General features: G+C 40.7%; 1 protein-coding gene across 1 annotated transcript in view; it reads right to left on the minus strand.

The window, feature by feature from the left end:
• Window positions 1–14082: 14082 nt before the first annotated feature.
• CAB39 (calcium binding protein 39) overlaps window positions 14083–21119 on the minus strand; it is a 19456-nt gene continuing 12419 nt past the window's right edge. Inside the window, exons 4-8 of the mRNA XM_009075835.1 lie at window positions 18288–18456; window positions 17501–17560; window positions 16659–16724; window positions 15682–15825; window positions 14083–14851 (exon numbers count right to left, since the gene is read on the minus strand). Of these exons, the coding sequence (XP_009074083.1) occupies window positions 14663–14851; window positions 15682–15825; window positions 16659–16724; window positions 17501–17560; window positions 18288–18456 (628 nt within the window). The 3' untranslated portion in view covers window positions 14083–14662. The remainder of the gene's footprint in view (window positions 14852–15681; window positions 15826–16658; window positions 16725–17500; window positions 17561–18287; window positions 18457–21119) is intronic.

The raw sequence follows: 21119 nt of genomic DNA on the forward strand, positions 1-21119 counted from the left end.
CTGGATGTGGCACTTAGTGCCATGGTCTAGTAACCACAGTAGGGTTGGACTTGATGATCTTGGAGGTCTTTTCCAACCCGGTGATTCTATGATAACATACCAGAAGGTCTGAAGAATAAATCCACACAAAACAGCAAGAATGTCTAGGAAAATGCATTGGCAAGGTCTTCCCCCAAAGAAGGATTCCTTTTGGGAAGCCAAACTTTCAATAAGGAACACCAAATCCAGTAAAGTAAATTTCCAAATCAATACATTACCTATTACATGGGGATGATCTGTTTCAAATAAATATGTGCTTCCTGTCAGAGATCTTACAGGCAAGTCTTCATGGCAGGGCAAGGCAGGGCAGCCCTAGAGTCTGCCCTGCCCCATCAGCTGTGTGGCAGACCAGGAGAGCAGCACGAGGCCACTGGACTGGTGATGTAACTCAGAGGGTCCAGGTGTCCTCACACAGCATTGCACACAGCTGAGGACATGCCCTAAGCTATACGGTTTCACTAATGCTATTTAACTCAGGGTATCTGAGAAACACTCATGAGTACAGATGCATTTGTTTACAACCAAGCAACATATTGCTTTGATTACAAAGACAGATTAAACCCCAGACTCCTGGAAAATACTGATTTTTTTTTTGGTCACATTATATAATTGGTATCTTCCACAGTCTAAGGAGATTTTGATTGCCTGGGCTAGAGGAAATTAAATGGAATTTGGATTTTTCCCCCTTTTGTTAAAGGCTGCCTTTATATCCCATAGAGAAATTAAGTGAGACAGAAATCTCTTTCCTTTCACTTTGATAAATAGGGATGACTCATTATTTCCCCATTTTGCTTTAAATATCCTGTCTTCCTTGTGGTTTGCTTTGTTCAGCTCGTCTCAACTTCATACAGCACCTGCTGTAATGACACAGGAAGTCTTCTGTGGTTCTTTTGCCCTTTCAATCCATCTCTTATCAACAGACAAAACTCTGACAACAGAGTCAGAGGTAGTAATCCATCTCTTATCAACAGAAAACTCAGACGAAACTCTCCAGGTTTTTTTTATCTCTGACCTTTAAGCATCACTCGCTTTACTTTCCCAGCAGACACTTGCAACCCCCAAAGGCAGCCTTTGATCACCACTTCCTAGATAGTAGGAAATTACATTGTCTTGACAGAACCAAACAACATGTCATACCTTTTCAAGCCAATACCCTCATCGAAGCACCCTCAGATATTGGGCTGCAGTTTAAATTTTCGAAGTAGACTGAACAGCTTCATTGGCACTTCAATATGTGGGGAAACCTCTTGACTGTATTTTGATGATCTCTATGGTCTATTCCAACCCCTTAACATACTATGATACTATTTGTTTGAAATCTAAGCATTTGCCTTCTTATCTTTTAGCCATCTTTCACTGCCTATTGCCCCATGCCATGGTGTCTTTTACCTGGTTATCCACACACAAGTTGAGCAAAGACCAATAGAAGCCAAATCCTTTGTAATTCTGGAGAACAAAAGAATAATTGTCTTCCTGATAAAGCCAGTTTTCTTATCTGTCTCTCACTAGCTGACAATGGGATAACACCAGCAAAGGAAAACAAGATCAAACTAGTAGTGCAGGATCTGAGAAGATAAAACAAATTTCAGAGAGAAAGGAGCCTTGGGCAGATGAGAGGAATAAGAAACATTTCTACAGCAAAGGATACTTTACACTGAGGCTAGACAAGGGCAAAAGATGCTAGGAGAAAACAGGGCCTCTCTGTTCCAGGGAAGAAGACATCTGCTGGCAGAGAGCTACTGCCCCCTGAAAGATTCAACCTCAACACAGAACACTTGAGCAGTGGAAAGCAGAAAAATAAGAGCGTAGAAATGAATAAATGTTTTATTGTTTTTTGAGGACTGTACATTCTTTGTTGTGGATAAATGCAGCTTGAATTTTGCAGAGCTTTTGTATCTGCTTACTTCCACCATGAAAACTCCCCTCAGAGGTGAGCCACTAACCAGGAACGCCCAAGGGCTCTCATCCTGGTCAAAGGAGAGGCTGGAGCTGCCTGGGGGCCCAACCTAACCACAGCAAAGTCCAGATTCTGTGAGAGAGAAACCAAAGGACATATATGCCCTGATTTGCTGGTACTAGATGTTGAGCAGTGTCACTTTGAAACTGTCAAACAAACCAGCTGAGTTGAACAGTACACATCGCTGGAGTCAACTGCTCAAGAAACTCTCCATGGTTTTTTGTCTGTCAATTACACGAAACCATGTTTTTCTAGTTCATTCCCTAACAGTCCTCTTCAGGGGATTGTCTATCCAAGGTCAGCATGCCTTTGAGGACAACTGCATACCTTTAATGAGTAACTGCACTTTAAGCAGAGAAATTAATTAACATGCATCACTTCGCTAGAGAAAACATTGGGCACTTGTAACATTATGCAGTGCTGCACTCAGTGTAGAGATACATGATAAACAAGGAACACTGGAGCTTGCCTATCACCCTGCATGACTTAACTTCCTATTACTTTCTACAATTTTTCCTTTGAAATTCCTATTTATAACTTTAGGAAAGAGAAAAGGCTAACTGAACACTGCGGAACTGCCAACAGCTGCTCAGGTGGAAATCTTGCCCATTATGAGGCTGCAACTGAGCTCAACTGTGCAGAAACAAAACTTCCTTCATGAAGCATCTGGTTGGTCTTTCCTGCAGGAGCAGTGAAATGCTTAGTGTTTCTAACTCCAGAACTCTGAGAAACAAAATGGGTCCTAAATGCTGTCATTTCCTTTTGACTTTCATTTTTTATCACACACAAACCCAAGATTGCAGCAACAGGAAAAGCCAGTAGGATTCTGTCTGTTGTTTCATAGTGCAAAGTGCAGCTCAAGATGGCACCTGAAAGGCAGCAGTGTAAAGCTTTGTATTTCACATAATGACAAACAAGAGAAATGTTATTCATCTGTTTCTTTGAGGGAAAGACTCACACTAGAGAAAACCCAAAAACCAGGATAGAACTGCTTGAACAAATCATGAAAGGAGACCTTCAAAGGAAGGGGGCAAAGAACCTTTGGACTGCTTTTTTTTCTTCCCCTTTTTATAATGCATAGAGGACATGAAAGAGGTTTTTCAGTAGTTCTTTCTTATTCTAAGAGGATTTTTTTTGTTCCTGCTCCTCTTTTGCATTAAAAATTCAAGTCTTGCCTTGAATAGAAGGCTCTGAGGCAAACAGCATCAAAGACATGCACAAGTCAGGATCAAGTACACTGGTAAGGACATTTAGTTAGTGCCCATCTCACACTGGATTCTTAAGGCTGCAGATGAAAGTCAACAAATTTGAAGATTCAAAAGCCAAACCAAATTTAGTTCAGCTGCAACAAATATTTTTAGAAGTGTAAAAAATTAACAGATTTAAATTGCTAATGGTTTAGCTTTAAAAAAAATAATGCCCTCCAAAAATTCACAGCTGTCTGTGGGCAGAGGAAACCTGTCCTCCATACTTAAACTGAAATTAGTGATGGATAAAATGCCTTTTCATTGCCTCTGACAACAATTTGTGATGATGGGTTGGTGGCTGGACGTTTATTGCAATTTGATCTGCAGACAGTCCCTCTAGGTGTACCTGGAAGAAGTCCTCAAGGAAAAGCAGCAATCCATGTGTTGTTCCTGTAACATTTCCTGTGCTACTGAACTCCCAGTGAGCAGTGGTGGGACAGTGACTGTAATGGCTTGGTCTGTTCTCAGGCTCTGAGAGATTAAGCTGATGCATCCACATTCAAACCAGAAGTTCTGCCCCTCAGCTGTGCTGACAGAGCACTGCTGACCTGCTGCTACAGACCATGTGCTGACCCATGCCCCCAGTGCCCAAACCTGACCCGGAGCTGCTCCCTTTGTTCAGACCTTAACCAAAGGTGGCAGGCAACCAGCAGTTTACACTGAAGATAGAGAAGGAAAAGTACACCAGTGTGTGGAGAGGCTTAACGTACACGGACGTCAACGTTCAGGACACAAGTTTGAGATCACTTGATCACACTTGTGACCTCAGCCCTAAAAGATGAGCCTGTACAGTCCATATGAAAACAGGGAGAGATCCATCAACACACTGTGGAAGGACACTAAAGTGCTGGCACACCTTAGCCTGCCTTTCCCTGTCTTTTTCCCCTGCCAAGGTGATAGTCTTGCACTGCCAAGCTGTGTTTCCTGTCCAGAAGCCTGTTTTTAACCCAGGATGCGTGCTAAATTGGGCAATGCTTCCATGAATAGGCTTTAAGTTACCTTTTGAGACAGGCTTGTATCCCAAATACTCTTTCTGCTGAAGGGAAAAGAACTTTCTCAGTCCGATGGTCTGAGTAGGAAAGCAGCAGCAGCAGAGCTGTTGGAGAAGGGCTGGAGACTATTTCTTTGCGCATCAACAGAACAAACTTCAAGTCTGTTGTGCCTGCAAAATGCTGGATAGTTTTCTCTGCAGCACACTACTTCTAAGAGAAGGAGACCTTTCACTGGTTGTTGGTGAAACTACTTGCTAAAAACAAAACTAAAAGCATTTTCTTGTAGATGAACACATTGGATCTGGAAGTCAGTAAGAGGAAGAAGATATGGTGCATCTGATGACATTTTCCCAGTTCCTTTCTCAGGGTAGACCTGAGCTTTCAAAACTGAAAAGGTATTATAACACTTTTTGCCTGTCCTGCATGTGTGTTTTTGGTGGATTGTCTACTGCATATTGAGTTAGGGATGCTGAGTGCCTGTTCATGTTCTCAAATCCATGTGGCTATGTTGCTCCAGTCAGAATTAAATGATACATTACACCCTGAGTCACCCTCTGCTAATGCCTGCTAGATGTTTTTTGGCATCAAGGTTTAAGCATTGGAGCTCACTGGAAATTTTCCATAGGGGAGATTTTCTGAAAGAGAATTCTGTTTCTGAGAAAATAGGAATTTTCCATGAGGGAAAAAAGGTGGTTTTTGCCAAAGAAATTTTAAAAAGGTTTGTTTGTAAAGAGGATCAAACTATAGTATTTCATCTTGAATTGACTTGGACTAACCAAACTGTGCAATGCCCCAGATGAGCCACATGAATTTTTTATATTTTCAGATGGAGACAGTCCAGCCAGAGCTCAGCCTCAAAGGCAGCCCTATGGAGGGATCTCCACTAGCAAGACAGGCCCAGACACAGGTTTTCCAGTGAGGGGAGGATCCACTTCCCAGTAATCCCCAGATGCTTTCTGAGCTAGCACTTCCATCTCCATGTCCTTTCCTCTCTGCTGGAACCACTTCTTCCACTGGAGGAGAGAGCATCCTCCATCCTCTCTCAGATCCCATCCCTGCTCCCTCACCCCTCACATCCTGACTCCCACACTCCAGAGTAACATACCTGCTGGCTGCTGCCCCTCAGCAGCTCCACACTGACACAGGGACTAGCTGTGACCCTCCTCTCTGTCCACTTCCTCTACTGACTGCATTCACCTCCCACAGAGGCACAAAATCTGCTTGGCACCAGTCAACTGGGCAACACACACAGTGGCCACCTGTAAGCCTGTCACTGGGAACATGAATGGGAGACAAATCCATCACAAAGCAGACTCTCTCCAGTCCTTTCCTCATAGAGCAAAAGTTTCTCCTACAGCTGAAAACATTCCCAAAGTTTGGTTTTCACCAGTAGCTTTCTTTTTAATGTTTCAGTGGGTTCTGGATCAGGCCACAATATGCAGATAAATACCAAAGAAACCAGGTCTCAAACCTGAAACTGATGTCACCATGAACAAGCAGCGTCAGGCCCAGATCCGATTCTGTACCCTCTGCTGCTGTGGAGGCAAAAAGGGACAGAAAACTACCCACTGCAGCACAGGATGTTTCTTCTATGAAGAACTTCATATCAGAATAGCCAGTACTCTATCTGGGTAGAGATGCCTCCTCACTTACCTTCTGCCTCCAGAAGTTAAAGGCCACACAGTGAGACGAGGACATTCAAATTAAAACCATCTCCTGGCTGTCACAGGACCTTTTACCCTTGATCTATGAACCTTTTTTTTTTCCCTCCAGATAAACCAAAACCTCCCTGTACCATGAACACAAAGCTGTAGACACTGCAGACCTCTCTAGCAGATCACACGCATCCAGAAGTTCAGCAGCTACAGGCCAAAGGACCTTGGAAAATGTTCCTGGCAGCAATAATTTCCAAGCAGCCTTCAAACAGCTCTAAACTGTGCCAGAGGGCAAGTCAGAGAGGTGTGGAGACGTTGGCACAAAACACAGTTCCAATCAAGCAGCAAATAATACTGACAAAGGTATCATCCCCCAGTGCTTTCCAGGAGAGGCTGCAGGCCAGACTTGGGAACAGCCTTCATGTCAGGCCAAGAAGCCATTGTTTGGGCAACGTTTCAAGCTCATTTGTGCCTCCTGTGTACCAATTCAAACACTGGCCGATTTGCAATTGCCTTTTCTATCCTGAGAGCGCTCATGAATCAGGCAGACAGCAGTGGAGGGAAACAGGGTCTGGCAGACACACTGACACTGCATGCAAATTGCAAGGGTCAGTCTGAACCAGGGCACTAGGGGCAGAGATCAGTCCTTTAACCTGTCATTTCTGGTAGTGGCACAGCACATCAAACTGCTGCAGCAGAAACAGTCCTTTTAGAACTAATGGACCAAGAGAATAGGAAATCAAAGATCTGATCTCCTCTGCTGAGTTCAGACGATTCAGTGCAGACTGCTGTCTGCTCACTGAATGGTACAAACAGCATCTGACCCTGCCAGCTAGCCTGAGATCAGTGTGAGACTGTCCCAGCCACCTACCTACAGCCCAGGAGCCACAGGAAATATTTCAAAGCTCACTCACTGACAGAGCCCATCCCTGACATCAGAAACCCAAAGCTATGTGTGGGCAGCATTTTGAAAGCAGAGGTGAAACACTGGCTGCCTCATACATCTGTTATCAACTCCAGGCATTCAGTGCCCCACACAGCTTTGCATGGGTGTTGACAGCACTTGGCTTCCTAACACTGTGGTCAACCAACCCACAAGCCAAACCTGTGGCCTCTGAACTGTTAGCAAGGTTTGCTCTGGTCAAACTGTGCTAGTGCTGCTCTCATCCCTCTCCACATCACCATCCACATCCCCATGTGCCAGACAGTGAACAACCCCATATGTGCAGCACTTGTAATCTACTCTCACCCTGCCTATTTGCTATTTTCTCATGATATACAAATAGTATTTCCTATAGTAAACCACATTACCTGCAGCAATGATACTGGATGATAAAGTATCCCCTGGAGAAAAAGTGATTAGACATGAATAACTGCACTTCTTACATGAGATTCAGCAGTTACAAAATATTTTCCAAAAATATACAAAGGAGACCCTCGGAAAAAGGAGTGAAAAGACAAAGAGCAGAAATTAGAAGGAAAGGGCAAGAGTGGAAAGAAGTGATTTGCTAAAAGGATTGGGATTTCCTAACTGTAGAATCAGCCTCGGTAAGAAAAGGATTAACTAAGAGAAAACAGAGCTGCAAAAAATATCCTTTATAGACTTGGAAGTTCAGAAGTAAGGACTGGGGAGCACCAGGAAAGATAAAGAAGATCTAAATCATCATTATCCCCAGAGCAGAAACAGTTCAGCTCATGGGGCTGACTATACATGGTTATCTGAGTCAAAGTCAGGTAACACAAACCTGCTGTTCTCACTGCAGTGCTGTGTCACAAGAATGCTGACAGCTCTAATGCAGAACTGCATCTCTCCTGAACCTTTGCTTCACTGCCCTATTCTGCTCCACATTCTTTTTCCGAGAGGTTTTAATCTAACATGAAAGAAGTCTGTGGGACAAGGCAAGAGCCAGGTCAGCCAGGAGAGTGCAGAAAACTGCCTCCACAGCAAGGAGCAGCTGTACCAGCAGCAGTGCCAATGCTCTGCTCCCAGGAGCTGGCAGAGGAGCCTAGACAGCTGGTGTAAATGAGCCAAACCCACAAGCCACACAAGAATATGTCACCTTGCGTGTTACCTGCCTGGCAGACACCTTTCAAAACTAGACTGTAGATTACTGCTCAGTGTGAAGGGCCATCAGCAAACAGATCAATGCAACTATTAGCAATTCCTAGGCTTTGAACATCTTTATTAGCAAAATAAGGACTTTCTCGTTGAAACTGGGATGTCTAAAACTGACAGTAACTCACTGTATGCATGAATTTAGCCCACTTACATTTTCCCATGCCAGCCTTACACCAAATCCCACAACAAACTAACACCAACTGTGCACTGCAGTCATGTGTTACTAATTACCAACATGCAATGTGTAGTCAAGGGAAATTTAATTTACAGCAGTCAAGGCTGAAAGAAAAAGCATCACTCAGGAGAAACATTCAGCTAAAAGAAATGAACTCAGAACTGAATGCTCTTTTAAAAGTTGCTGCACACAAATTTAAATTACCCCAATGCTAGTTTTCAGAGGGGAAACATTTTAAAACTGCAAAGTAGCAGTAAGGAATGACTCATGTGATATTTTAATATATTCATTTTTGTCATCATGTCCCTTCCCTTCCACCTGCAGGTTTCATCCAACCCTGGTGAACACACAAGAGAAAGGAAGATTGGCATTAGAAATGGGAGAGGTCCTGCTTACCAAATAACACCAAGAAGCAAGAATGCTTTTAGCCATTGCCCATCATAGCTCCTTTGTGCTTTGGTCTTGTCAAGTATCTGTTCCTTGTGTTAGGTAAGTTGCAGCCAAAATTCCAAGCCTGTCTGTGTGTACATATAGTGCACTCTGATAGCCTATAACCCAGCATGGCAAAACCACTACAAAACAGATATTTGCAAGCAATTCACAACCTCCAGTGAACTCATCTTATGCTTCTCTGTAGATCTGTAACTATTCCTGCTATGTTAGTTTTAACTGTAGTCTTTTCGCCTTCTAGATCACTGACATGATCTACAACCAAGATTCAGCCCTATCCTGCAGGTGGGTGTGTGTTGCAAGGGCTCCTCAAACATGCAGTATGTGCACCATCACAAACTCCAGCCCAAATGATTTTCCCTACTGCTCTAACAGCCTGAAGACAGATTATAAGTGCTTGGCTCTGCCCACACACTGGGCTGGTTTGTGATATTGTTCTCCTAGCTCTTTCAGAAACAATTTCTAGGGAAAAAATATTTTCAAAATGCAGTATTGTTGTAAATCCTTATATGCTGTTTCCATTTAATTGGCTATTAGCTGGCATGACCCAGCACCCTGTGATTCCAGAGATGGGAGATGATGAGGAAATTCAGCTGCTGCAAGCTGCGGTTTCACAGCCAGGTGAATCTTTGCACCTTTTAGTCTCTCCAATGGTATTTCTCAACCTGTCTAGATGCCCAGAAGCCTGAATTACAGTCTGATTTCTCCAAGTGACACTTTTTCTTTTCATTTCATACAACCTAGAGACGTTTTTAAAGACCTGAGGCCAAAATCTTGGCTGGCTCACACCTCAGCTGTTTAAACACTGCATGACACGTACTGAATGCCTTATTTAGATGCTCTGAGTTACAGTCACAAAGGCTTATTTATTAATGTTAGAATACACAACATACTTAAACTTGTCAAAACAGCCCTAAAAAAAAATCTATGCAGCTTTTATTCTTGTTTTATGCTCAAATAAATGCAAACCTAATCCTTCCTGCAAGTCTCTGAATAACAAACACTGAGTGATATTAAATGCCGTTCAATGTGTTTTAATAGTAGAACCTTGTTAAGCACATTCACATTTTTACCCCCCACCAGAATTTCTCTTTGGTGGGATGTGAGGCATTCCCAAAGGCTGCCACACGAGGAAGAAACAAGAACTTATAAGGGGATCCTCCATGACAGCTCAGTACAAGGAATTTGCTAGGGAAGAAATGGAAAAACACTTACTGTTGGTTTAATTTTAGGCCAGGAGATCAGACACCTCCAGTCATAGTAATTTATCTTGTCTTTTCCAAATACACCCACTCCCCCTAAAACATATCTAAACTCTATCTTTACATAACAGCCCAATGTTCATCTTCCTTCACACCAAACATGCTTGTCTCTTGATCAATTCTTTAGTGCTACCACTACTTGGAACACCTAAGGCTAGTGTCACCTAGCTGGTGTCACCTCCAGCCAGGTGACACTCTCCCTTTGCAGATGTAATCCTACATACTGGAGTTAGGCACAGCCCCACAACTACACAGCTGGAAAACTCTTCTGCAACAGAAAACCTTTCACCTGAAGATGAGGAAACCTCTAGCCTCAAGGGTCTCTTTATGGAACATGACAGAAAGCCAGTTCTGAGCTAGGAAACAAAATATCCTTCCTTGTGTTGTGCAAATCAGAATCTCCACTATAAGCCCTCTAAAAAGAGCTTGTCTTTATTTTTTGCTGTGAATACAATACATTCGCCAAAAATCGAATTATATTTTGGATGTACAAGTTGGGGTTTTGTGGTGATGCTTTTTTTTTTAATAAGAGGTTAGTCAACAGATATTTTAAAACAGGAAGCAGAACATAAAATCATCAACTGGTTTGGGTTGGAAGGACCTTGAAAGCCATCTTGTTCCACCCCCCTGCCATGGGCAGGGACACCTTCCACTAGGCCAGGCTTCTCTGACCAAACTGGTTCCAGTGCCTCACCACCTTCACTTCCCCAAAATCTAACCTAAATTTCTTCCCAATATCTAACCTAAATCTGCCCCATCAGTTTAAACCCTTTGTGCTGTCACTACATGCTCTTGTAGTCTTCCATTCTTCTCTCATGAAACAGACAATTTCTTCAAAGAATGCAATATATGGATGTGTCACTCTGCTCTCTCCTTTCAACTTTTTTCCATATTTTGATTTGTTTTTATGTTTTGACTCCCTCCAGTCATAGCAGATTTAAACTGGATCTGCCCAGGTACAGTTCCACATACAGATGACACATGCCAGAAACAACTCTTCACAAGTTTAGAGTGCTCAGATTAAGCTGAAAACTGATTTAAAGAGGTAACAAGCAAAAGAGCAGGATTATTTTCTCCTCATTATGATACTAACCATCAATTTGAATTATAATACGCTGAGAAGCTAAAAGAAACAGCATTAAAAATAGCCTTACAAAGGCCAAAACATTTGGAGCAAGGAGTACAGACATGTCATGAGAAATAACCACAAAGATGACAGAAGATAAAGGCACTGCCACAAACAAGATGGTGAGTGAACAGCCATGGGAGGGAAAGCAAGATGGACAGAGACATTATTCAACACAGTAGCCAGCAAAGGTCTAGGATGAAGGGGGAAGAAAGGGGAAGCAGCAAAAGGAAAACTGATGAGGTTGCTGCTAGGGATGATTTGGCAGGCCACAAACAGAAGAAAACTTACTGAAAGCTTTGTCCACAACCTGCTCCCACAGGCTCCAAGCACAACTCTTCCTTGGACTCCTAGAGATGGCAGCTAAAGCAGGTCCTGCTGATCAACTCTGTGGGGAAAACACATTTTAAAAGTCAGGGCCCCAAACTTGACTGTTTTCAAACACACAGTCAAGTACCCAACTTGACCACTCTCAATTAAAATCTGCAATCTGTTTGCCTACAAGTGTAAATTATTCCTTCCCCTTGTAACCTGTGATCTTACTGTCAGTGCTAACATTTTCTATAAAGGCTCAAACAGGTTTAGCCTCTATTGGGGGCTACAAAAGACCAAATATTTCTGTCTGCAAGGTAATTATGTTCCTGGCAGGAAACCACTTTAAGTAATTTTGCTAAACAAAACCATACGAAGAATGTGAATCAAAAGCTCTTGAATGCTGTTTAAAACACATCCCACTCTCCTGATGTTTGCCATGCTGCATAACTTGGGGTGTTACCTGTAAAAACCACACAGAGGCAGAGAGCTTCAAAGGCAAACAGACCAGAGGATGTCCTAAAGAAGAGTTACCAATTGCAAACACTTTCAGCTCCTGAAAATTAGAGACAAATGAAGAACCAAAAATTGAGGATTTACAGCCAGTAACCCATCAGGTCCTGTCTCTAGCCATGAAGCAGGAAATAGCACCTCCTCTCTTTGCCCTTGGTCATGTCAGGAAGAAATACAATCAGCAAATAATACAGGGTACAACAGGCAAGAGAAGCTACCGACAATTAATTTAAATTGATTACATCTCTAATATAGCAGTTTGTCGTCATTCCTTAAAAATGCTTCTGCAAGGCAGAGTTTTTCATGGTTTAAAATGATTTCACATTTGAAAGGGAGAAAGCTGAACCCCTGTAAGGAACACAAATGAGAACTGATACACATCCACAAGCTCCTCCTCCTCAGCAACACAGGAAAGAACACACACTTTTCTTCAAAATTTTATTTTAATTTAAATTATGGGGCCAGCCAGATTTTTTGGATACGAAACGCATTTTCCTCAGGAGAAATGAAATGCTACCACGGAAACAGAATTACAATTGTGTACATCTCTTATTAAAATTTAAAAAAAAAAAGAAACAAGAAAAGAAAAGCCAAACCAAACCCGTTCGCATTTAAATATCTTTTAGTAATACCCTCAAGCCTTCAAGCAGATAAGAAACCACTTCCAGAACAAGTTTTTTAATACGAAGAGCACGTCAAAGGAGCTTTAATTTAAATACAACTTCTTTTCAAAAGCCAACATTCAAATGTTTCCACATATTAAAAAAGTCACCATAGCCATTGATTCCAAGGCCTAATATAGAGTAACCTCTACCCCAGTCCAAATGTTTTCACTTCTTTACATATATAAACCTTTAGCACATCTTTCTAAAGAGGAAGCCTTACATGTCATGGTGAGTAACTTGGCAAATAATGTTTTCCTCCACTCAGCTATGATAAACCAAAATATAATAGACTGTTAGTACTGAACTATTATACCATCTCAAGGCCAGTTCTGCCTGGGATCTCTGGGAAGAGTGAGCTGTTTCCTTTCCTGTAGGCAAAATGACTCGGTTTGCAAAGGACATGTTAAGAACCTTTAAAGACCGATTAGAATGTTAAGAGCAGTTTTAAACAACTGAGTGAAAACACTCAATTTTCTGGAGCTCTCAAGACTTCCCTTGTGAAAGCTTTCAGATCAGCTTAAATGTCACTTTGGAATTTCACTTGCTGATTGCAAAATAATTTAGATGGGAAGCAACAAACATTTTCTCTAGCATTTGCAATCATTCAGTCATGCAGAATTTGAACTCTCAGACCCCAATCTGTAAGTTTGCTCGCTGTGATCTTAGCATTACTATATGATGGATAGAGACAGTTTTAATAAAGTCATTTAGCTGCATTTAGTAGCTTCCTTTTGTATGTCACAGTAACAAAAACATGGTGCAAAATCAGTTGGATTTTTTTTTTTTGTTTTTATAAATACTGATAGTTTGCAGCATTAAAGAACAAAATTAAATCTGTTATCCTAGGACACCCGTGAAATTGGTTCTTGAAGTCGGAGGGAATTAAACCATTCACTTACACTACTGCACTGAGTTATTTACTGTAAGAAAGAAGTGATGCACTGCAGGCTCCCCAGAACGAAGTGGGATCGATATTAATTCAGCATACTCTTTGCCATTTGCAGAGCTGGTGAGCACAATGCTAGTTTAATTAAATAAGGCCAATATTATCCAGTCAGAACATCAAATAAAGGGTTCCAGTTCTCTACTTCAGCCTATCCTAATTGATGGCACCTCATTAGGTAAGTGAATCCAAAGAATTTGTTTGGGGTTGGTTGTTTTTTCCTTTTAATGCTGCAGTACTTAAGATTGTTAAATCAGCATTTCCATGTGATCTGAAGTATTCAATTACATATGAGCATTCATTTTGCAAAACTCAATATTAGGTAATAGTTACAGACTAATACAATAACATTCCTCTGCTGTACAAATTAAATCATATTTTAAAGAAATGAGCAGCCTAGGAGATATATACAAAAGAAACCAGCAAGCATGGTTGAAATGAAATGCAAAATGTCACTGCTAGGTCTACTGTCTGAAATACCTTTAAAGGAAAATTAAACAAAAACCCTTAGAACATATTTCCAAGTTTACAAGTCAATTCTCAGAAAAATCAAATCATGTCAAAAAAATTCTATAAAGCAGTGAAAGGCATATATACATTTTCCTTATGAACCTTGAGGTTTCACTCTTTTAAAAGTTGCTAAGTTTCAGTATCAGTTTATTTTGCAAGACAACTGTTTATCCCAATAAGCTCACATCTTAGATACATTTCCCCTTTGATTACAAATAAAGCACTGCACATTTTTTTTTTTTAAATCAAGGCATATAATCTTATACTATGGTGCCAGGTATGCACAGGTCACATTGTGCTCATTATCTCAAACAAGGTAAGTGCAAACATACAGATTTATTCAGATTTGCAAGCATGCAACCTGTTACTTAACTACATTAATACCTTCTCTCCTAAACCAAACTAGTATCTATATGTTTGCTTTCACGAACCTAGAATCTTTCTTTTCAGGACTCCTAAAACAAGCAGTGTCTTTGAATTCTGAAATGACACAAATATCAAGAAAGTCCACATTGTGCAAGAAAGCAGCAGCTATGTTTCTCAACTTGGACTAAAAAAGAAAAAGAGAAAAACAAAAACCGTTCACTGAACAGCAGATTAGCAGTATGTTCCTCATGAATTGATAAGAGTGCCTGACGCTGAATATCTAACAGCAAATGCTGAATTTGGGTTTAATATTTTAAGGGTTTACTGGAGATTAAGCTTCTTGCTGTGCTGGTCTCTTCAAATCCCTGATCTGTTTAACTAAATAGGTCTTCTCATCATTAAATTGTTCGTCCTCGGTCCTGTCATTCTGAAATTTGCTGAGGAACTCAATAAGTTTGGTCTGGTTCTTTAGAAGGATGTCTAATATAGGCTGTGTCTTGTTAGGATTGGCTACAAACACCTGCAAGAAAATAAAAAGAAATGAGCACAACAACAGTGAGAAATAGGAGGCTAAAGTTCAAAACCAAACTTAGCCAACAAAACACTGACAATGATAACCGAAAGTTATGTTTTAATTATTCCAGTATCCTACAGGGAATAAAATGGAGGCAATGCAAGTTTTAAAATAAAATTGCTCCTCTTTTTTTTTATCAGAACATCAGATGAACACCAGTAGCAAAGTATACTTGTTTTGTGGGAGGTCCCCAGCCACAACACACTGCAGAAACCACTGAGGACACCTCATGGTTAAATTCTACAGCAAACACATGGGCTCGTGTAACATACAGCATCAGGTGGGTATCACACTGCAAAGCTTTAGGCCTCAAGTTATAACTCCAAGCTCCCAGCTGCTTGTCTGCTGCAGAGGCAGAAGGCACCTGTTAAAATGTGCAAATACCAATGGAGGCTTTAAAATTCAGGTGACGTGACTAAAATACTGCTATGCTTCACAGATCAAGCAGTACAATAAAAACACCTTTGAACTCCAGGGTGCTTCATGATTTGATAGGGAATCATGCATCCTCCTTATCCTACTACATCTCTCTTAATTCCAAAATTTTCTAACATCACACTGACAATCACTTGAAAATCCCCAAGTGGTTTCTAAACAGTTTTCCAAAGATAAAATGATGGATCACAGTAAAGGCAAACATTAGTGCTCTCTTTATTTAAATACTCAGCAGATATAAGATAAGCTTTGCTTAGGTTCAGCTAAGAAGTTTACTCAATTAAACAACTTCTGATTGAATTGTCTTGTTTGCTGTTTCATTGTAGGGTTTCTAAACATACCTTAAACACATGGAAGGCCTCAAACTGAATGTTACGACTCTTGTCTCGTAGAAGGTTCATCATTAGTTTGAGATTTTCAGGTTTACTGATGTACTTCGTCATAATTGTGAAGTTGTGTCTGTCCAATAACAACTCACCAAGAAGCTAAAGGCAGAAAACAAACCCAAGTGAAAAAATTACATTGGACATAAGAATCAGCTTCTTCCTAAGTGCTGTCAAACACCCTGAACAGGTGACACTGGTCTGTAAATACATAACAGCAGAACTCAAATGCCCCAAATGTCAAAGTGCAGGATGCATCTCCCTCTTATTTCAATGATGCAGCTTCTCCTTATTCTCAGAAAGTGAAAAATCACCTCTGTTCTCCCCCTTGTTATGAACTGAAATGGAAGAAAAGTCTTGCACTCTTTTCCCCATGATTTCATTCTTTTTCTCATTTATACAGGAGCTATACAGCACCAATAAATGCCTTCTTAAAAAAACCAAACAGGTTAGTACTTCAAATGAGAAACATTTATGCTTCTTTTGCTACCTCCTTTGCCCCGAAGGGATTAAAAGGATATTCCCCATAACAACCACAAGTTCTGTATTACATTTATGTTCACTATTTCTTACTACTTATGTTACTATTTCTTACCTACTTGAATGTAAAGATTAGTATTGCTCTAGACACATCATATGAATCTTTGTTAAATTATTTAAATCTGTTCAGATTTGTCGAAGGAAAAAACCAACAAAATCAAAGATACTTGAAGAGCCATTTCTTCATAGGCAGAGGAATTACTTCGGTCTCTGCTGGACACCAAATAATGAAAGGACTGAAAAAACCCTATAGCTGATCCCAAGAATTAAAACATATGAAGAATCAAAATAAACACTACTCAAGGCAGTTACATCAGCCATTTCAAACAGAAATCAACCTACCCTGAAATTGAAGGCATTCTCTAACTTTGCATTTAAGAATAAAACTGCCTTACCTTAAGTGACTGTCTCTTTGTCACATAATTTTCTGAATGAAGTAACTTCTCATATTCACTGAAGAACTAAACACAGAATAAAGAGAAGGGTTAGGACCTTTCCAAGTGTCATAGGCACTCTTCTTCCAAATTATTGTAACAAAGTGGAGGAGATGCAAATCCCTAACAAAAACAAACAAAATCTGAAATCTCAACAGATTCTTGTAAGTCACTACCCTTTAAACACTGTATATGCTTTAAAAAATATATTTACTTTTTAAGAGCCTTTAGATTGCAACATGGTAGAAGCGGTTATCTCATTATTTCTTAAACTGTAACAGGAACAGGTTGCCAAGAGAAGCTGTGGCTGCTCCATCCCTGGAAGTGTTCCAGGCCAGGTTGGATGGGGCATGGAGCAACCTGGGCTAGTGGAAGGTGTCCCTGCTCATGAGAGGGGCTTGGAATTGGATGATTTTAAGGTCCCTTCCTATCAGCCCATTCCATGATAGCTGCTGGCGCTGCACACTGTTCCCTCATTCACGGATTCCCAGCAGCAGGGAGATGCTATCCTGGAGTCCTTTAGGAGACAGGCAGGGCAAGGGCTCCCTCCGGCGGACAAACCAGACCTAGCGCTCACAGAACGACATTCCTGCCGCATTCCCTTCCTTTTATCCCTTTCTACACTCAGCAACAGGGTCCTGATCCTAATTTTACTGCTTGGTAGAAGTTACTGCACGTTCACTTGGTTTGATACTGTGTGGAAATGCCCAAATTCAAAGCTAAACAAGGAATAAACCCACCAGTTTCTTTGAATAAGATACACAGCATTAGAAAATTCTGAATATTCAAAGATATCTGCTCACCCTATCGTAATGCTGTTCCAAAAATTCTGCACTTAACAACTTGTGTCTCGTAAGCAAGTCCTGTAAAAAAGCACAAACACAATATTTTCACCGAAATATTTAAACACTAGATAGACATTTCTCATTACACAGTGAGTATACACAAGACATTCGATAGAAAATTTTGCTATTTGATTAAACAAAGACATTTAGGACATGAATGCAATTATCTGGACACTGCTAAGGATCTTGGCATCTCTTAGGAAAGCTCTGTGATGTGTTAACTTAAATTCACACGGATAAGCACCCTGAGGAATTCTCACTGAAGGGTTCCATTTATGGATCAAGGCTCTGCTCTGCACACAACCACACACAACCACGGTTACAACCCACAATTTGATACTGATTTACTTTATGCTTATAGTGCAATAACTTGTTGGTTTAGAGTAACAAAATATTTCCCCACACAAAGGAACAACATCAAACAGACTCAAGTTCAGAACAGAATGAGGAGGAGTTGCAGGCACTGATTTAAAGCCCCTGGAACAGAAGGGCACATGTTTACAGCTAAGGCATCAGAATTTACATCTTACTCTGGAACATAAGTAATTGGGAACATAGTATATGTATTTACAGCTATGTCTTGCATTATGAGAAGTAAGAACAGTGTCCAGCTTATCCATTTGCATCACACCTATTTTTTCCCCTCTCCCAAGGCTTGTTTAGCCCAAGAGTATCACACACAGCATGAGGGTTCATAAAGTGGAGAGCTACAGAAGGAGTAGTTTGAAGGCTGGGAGTACATTACCTTGAACGTGGCAAAAGCATCAGAAGCAATGTCAAACGTTGACATTTCCACATATCTGAAGAAATCATAGAATTGTTCTGACCACAAGATTATTTTAGCAAGTGGTTCATGCCTGATGCATTCCCTAAGCATTATTCCACAATTTAAAGCAATCTCTGGAGATTCGTACCTATGGAAACAAAAACCCCAAAGATTCTTTATCAATACTTTCACAAGTCAGCAGTGCAACACCACACAGCTAATTACAGTTTTCAGCACTACGAAGTAAACAAAGCCTCAACAATTACAGACTTACTTCTGCATTAAATTCCATTTTTAAATATTTCTACGAAGTATTACTGAAACAATTGCCAGTTACATGCCAAATTACAGCCAATTCAAATGATTTTTCACGAACTGAGAAACAAGACTCAACAAGAATATTTTATCTCAAAATCAGTTTTCTTGTTCCATATTAGTGGGCTCTGCAGTCATCTAGAAGAGCAGCAAATTATTTGTCTTGAAAGCTGCTTTGCTTAAACATCAAACTACCCATATGAGCATGAAAGGTTAATATTATGGGACATAAGTTCATGTCTCCTCTTTCACTAAATCATTTTTCAGCACCACTGGCTGCTCTACACATCACAGGATTCAAGCCAGAAATGCTGGCAGCAGTGTCCCCTGATTGTAAGGGCAACACTGAACACCTTCTCTGTGCCTGAGTCTTCATTGTGTCTAGCAAAATCTCTGCACTCTCTTAGAAGAGACCTCTGGAACATGTCCATCACTGATGTGATGGAAGTGATGAAGCCATCCCTTATGGAACTAGCCATCCCTGATGGCTTCATTTACAAACTGCTGCAGTTCCTTGGCAGCTTTCTTGCTCAAATCCTACAGCATTCCCTCAGCTGATCTTGGCATACATCAACAGCAGCTGTCAAAATTTCACAACAGTGTGTCTAAGACCCATTTGATAGAAACATAGCTTTGCATTCACTACCAGCTCCTTGTTTTCCCAAGCAGGCTAATAGTAGGACCCTGGATGAAGATGGAACTGCCCTTTCAAACCAAGAACTCATCTCAGCATGTTGCAACATATGCTATCCCACTCTACAGAAAAGTGATGTTTGTTGCTACCTACCTAGCTCTGGAGCAGTCACTGCCTCTTACCTGCCTTACCTGCCTCTTACTCTTTCTTCCTGCCTCCCACCTAAAGAATCCTTCATCCTACACCACTGGAAGCTAACTGAAATTCACTAGAATCACTCAGGAGCAAAGTGTCATTGTGCATACTGACCATGAACTATGTTACCACACAAAAACATTTCCCTGTGAAATAATTTTTATGTTAAATCCTGCAACACTTTCCCATTCAACCTGCCATGGAGATTTGAAATCTGATTAACTTTTTGCACCACGTCCCATAGTTTAAATTTACATCAATTCGCCTCAGTTGCACACCAGATGTAACATGCAAGTTGCTAAAGCTAAGCACATTGCAAACATCCCAACTTATGAGTATATGTTTCTCCAACCCCTGTGAGAATAATGCTCTCTCAAGAGTGACAACACAGAGTAAAAGTGACCACACTGTGTGACAGTCCTTGCTCAGTCACACAGCAATGAGAACGTGCTGAGAAAGCACTTTTTATCTCTCTGCACCTCAAATGTCTTTGCCTTCTTCTGCAAAGTATCTTGAAGTACTGAATCAATAATAACTTCTTTTGTGTTATGCCACAATGATATTTTTTGTCCCTCTAACATTTAAATCTTGCTTTACCTCAAAATCAGGGCTGTGATGCTGAGGGGAAAAAAAACAACCCAAAGCAGCCCCTCAGGCAGAGAAGCATAGATCTTACACTCATATGACCTGAAGCAAGTGTTCCATACTGCTTCTGGTGCTAAACCTTTGGAGTCAGCATGAAACTAAGAGATGTATGACTCCTGCTTTCTCCACAGAGAAAGCTTCTTGTATGATACACAAGTGGCCAAGTGTAGGTAAACAGAGATGTGACAATAAAGTAAGCCTAACATGCCATGTATGTGGCAGGTCAGTCAGCATCTCTAATGACTACTGTGAACCCGGAGAAGGAAAAACACAGCTAAGCTTCCTGTTTGTAAGTTAAAAATATACCTGATTATCCTCCACATCTCAATGCTCCAACATAATCCAGGCAAATATCCTACTGAGTTGCATGGCCCTTTCACACACCCTTTAGTTACCCCAGTAGGTGGGATAAGTACTCAGCAGCTGCAGGAAGCTTACCCAGCAGCTTTAACATGAATTATAACACTAGCATGTCAAATAGCTGTGATTTTTAAAATACTTTTTAAAGTTTGATGGATTTTTCTATCCCAAAATGACACTCTGGAATAGTAATTTTCAGAACTTTCTTAAATAATGCTATTAGAAAAGTTATTTAAATTAATAAATTCAGAATTTTTTTTACTCTTATTTTAATATGATAATATTAGCACCTTTCTGCTTTCATGTTTGAGAGCCACAGCTCTCTATATGCTCAACCATGTGTTCAGTATGGCATGACTCTCCAATATCCAGCACAGCAGGTAAGGCAAAAGGAGAGGAAGAAACAGTCAGCTGGCACACATAATATGCCCCAAATCATTCTTCGCTTGGTCAAGTTTGAGCTGGGGTGTTTGTGTCCCTACAGAGATATAAATCACTATGAATGAAAAGTCCAAGACCAAACTAAGACCAGGGATAGGCCAGAAAACTGGAGATTGCAGGGGTTAAAAGGAAAACAAATCTTGATGGATGAGTATTTCACAAGGAAATAGTTTAAATAGGCTCAAACAGTATACTGAAAGGAAACTGTCTTACTACCCCAG

The sequence above is a fragment of the Acanthisitta chloris genome, unplaced genomic scaffold, assembly GCF_000695815.1.
Source record: "Acanthisitta chloris isolate BGI_N310 unplaced genomic scaffold, ASM69581v1 scaffold21105, whole genome shotgun sequence".
NCBI lineage: Eukaryota > Metazoa > Chordata > Aves > Passeriformes > Acanthisittidae > Acanthisitta > Acanthisitta chloris.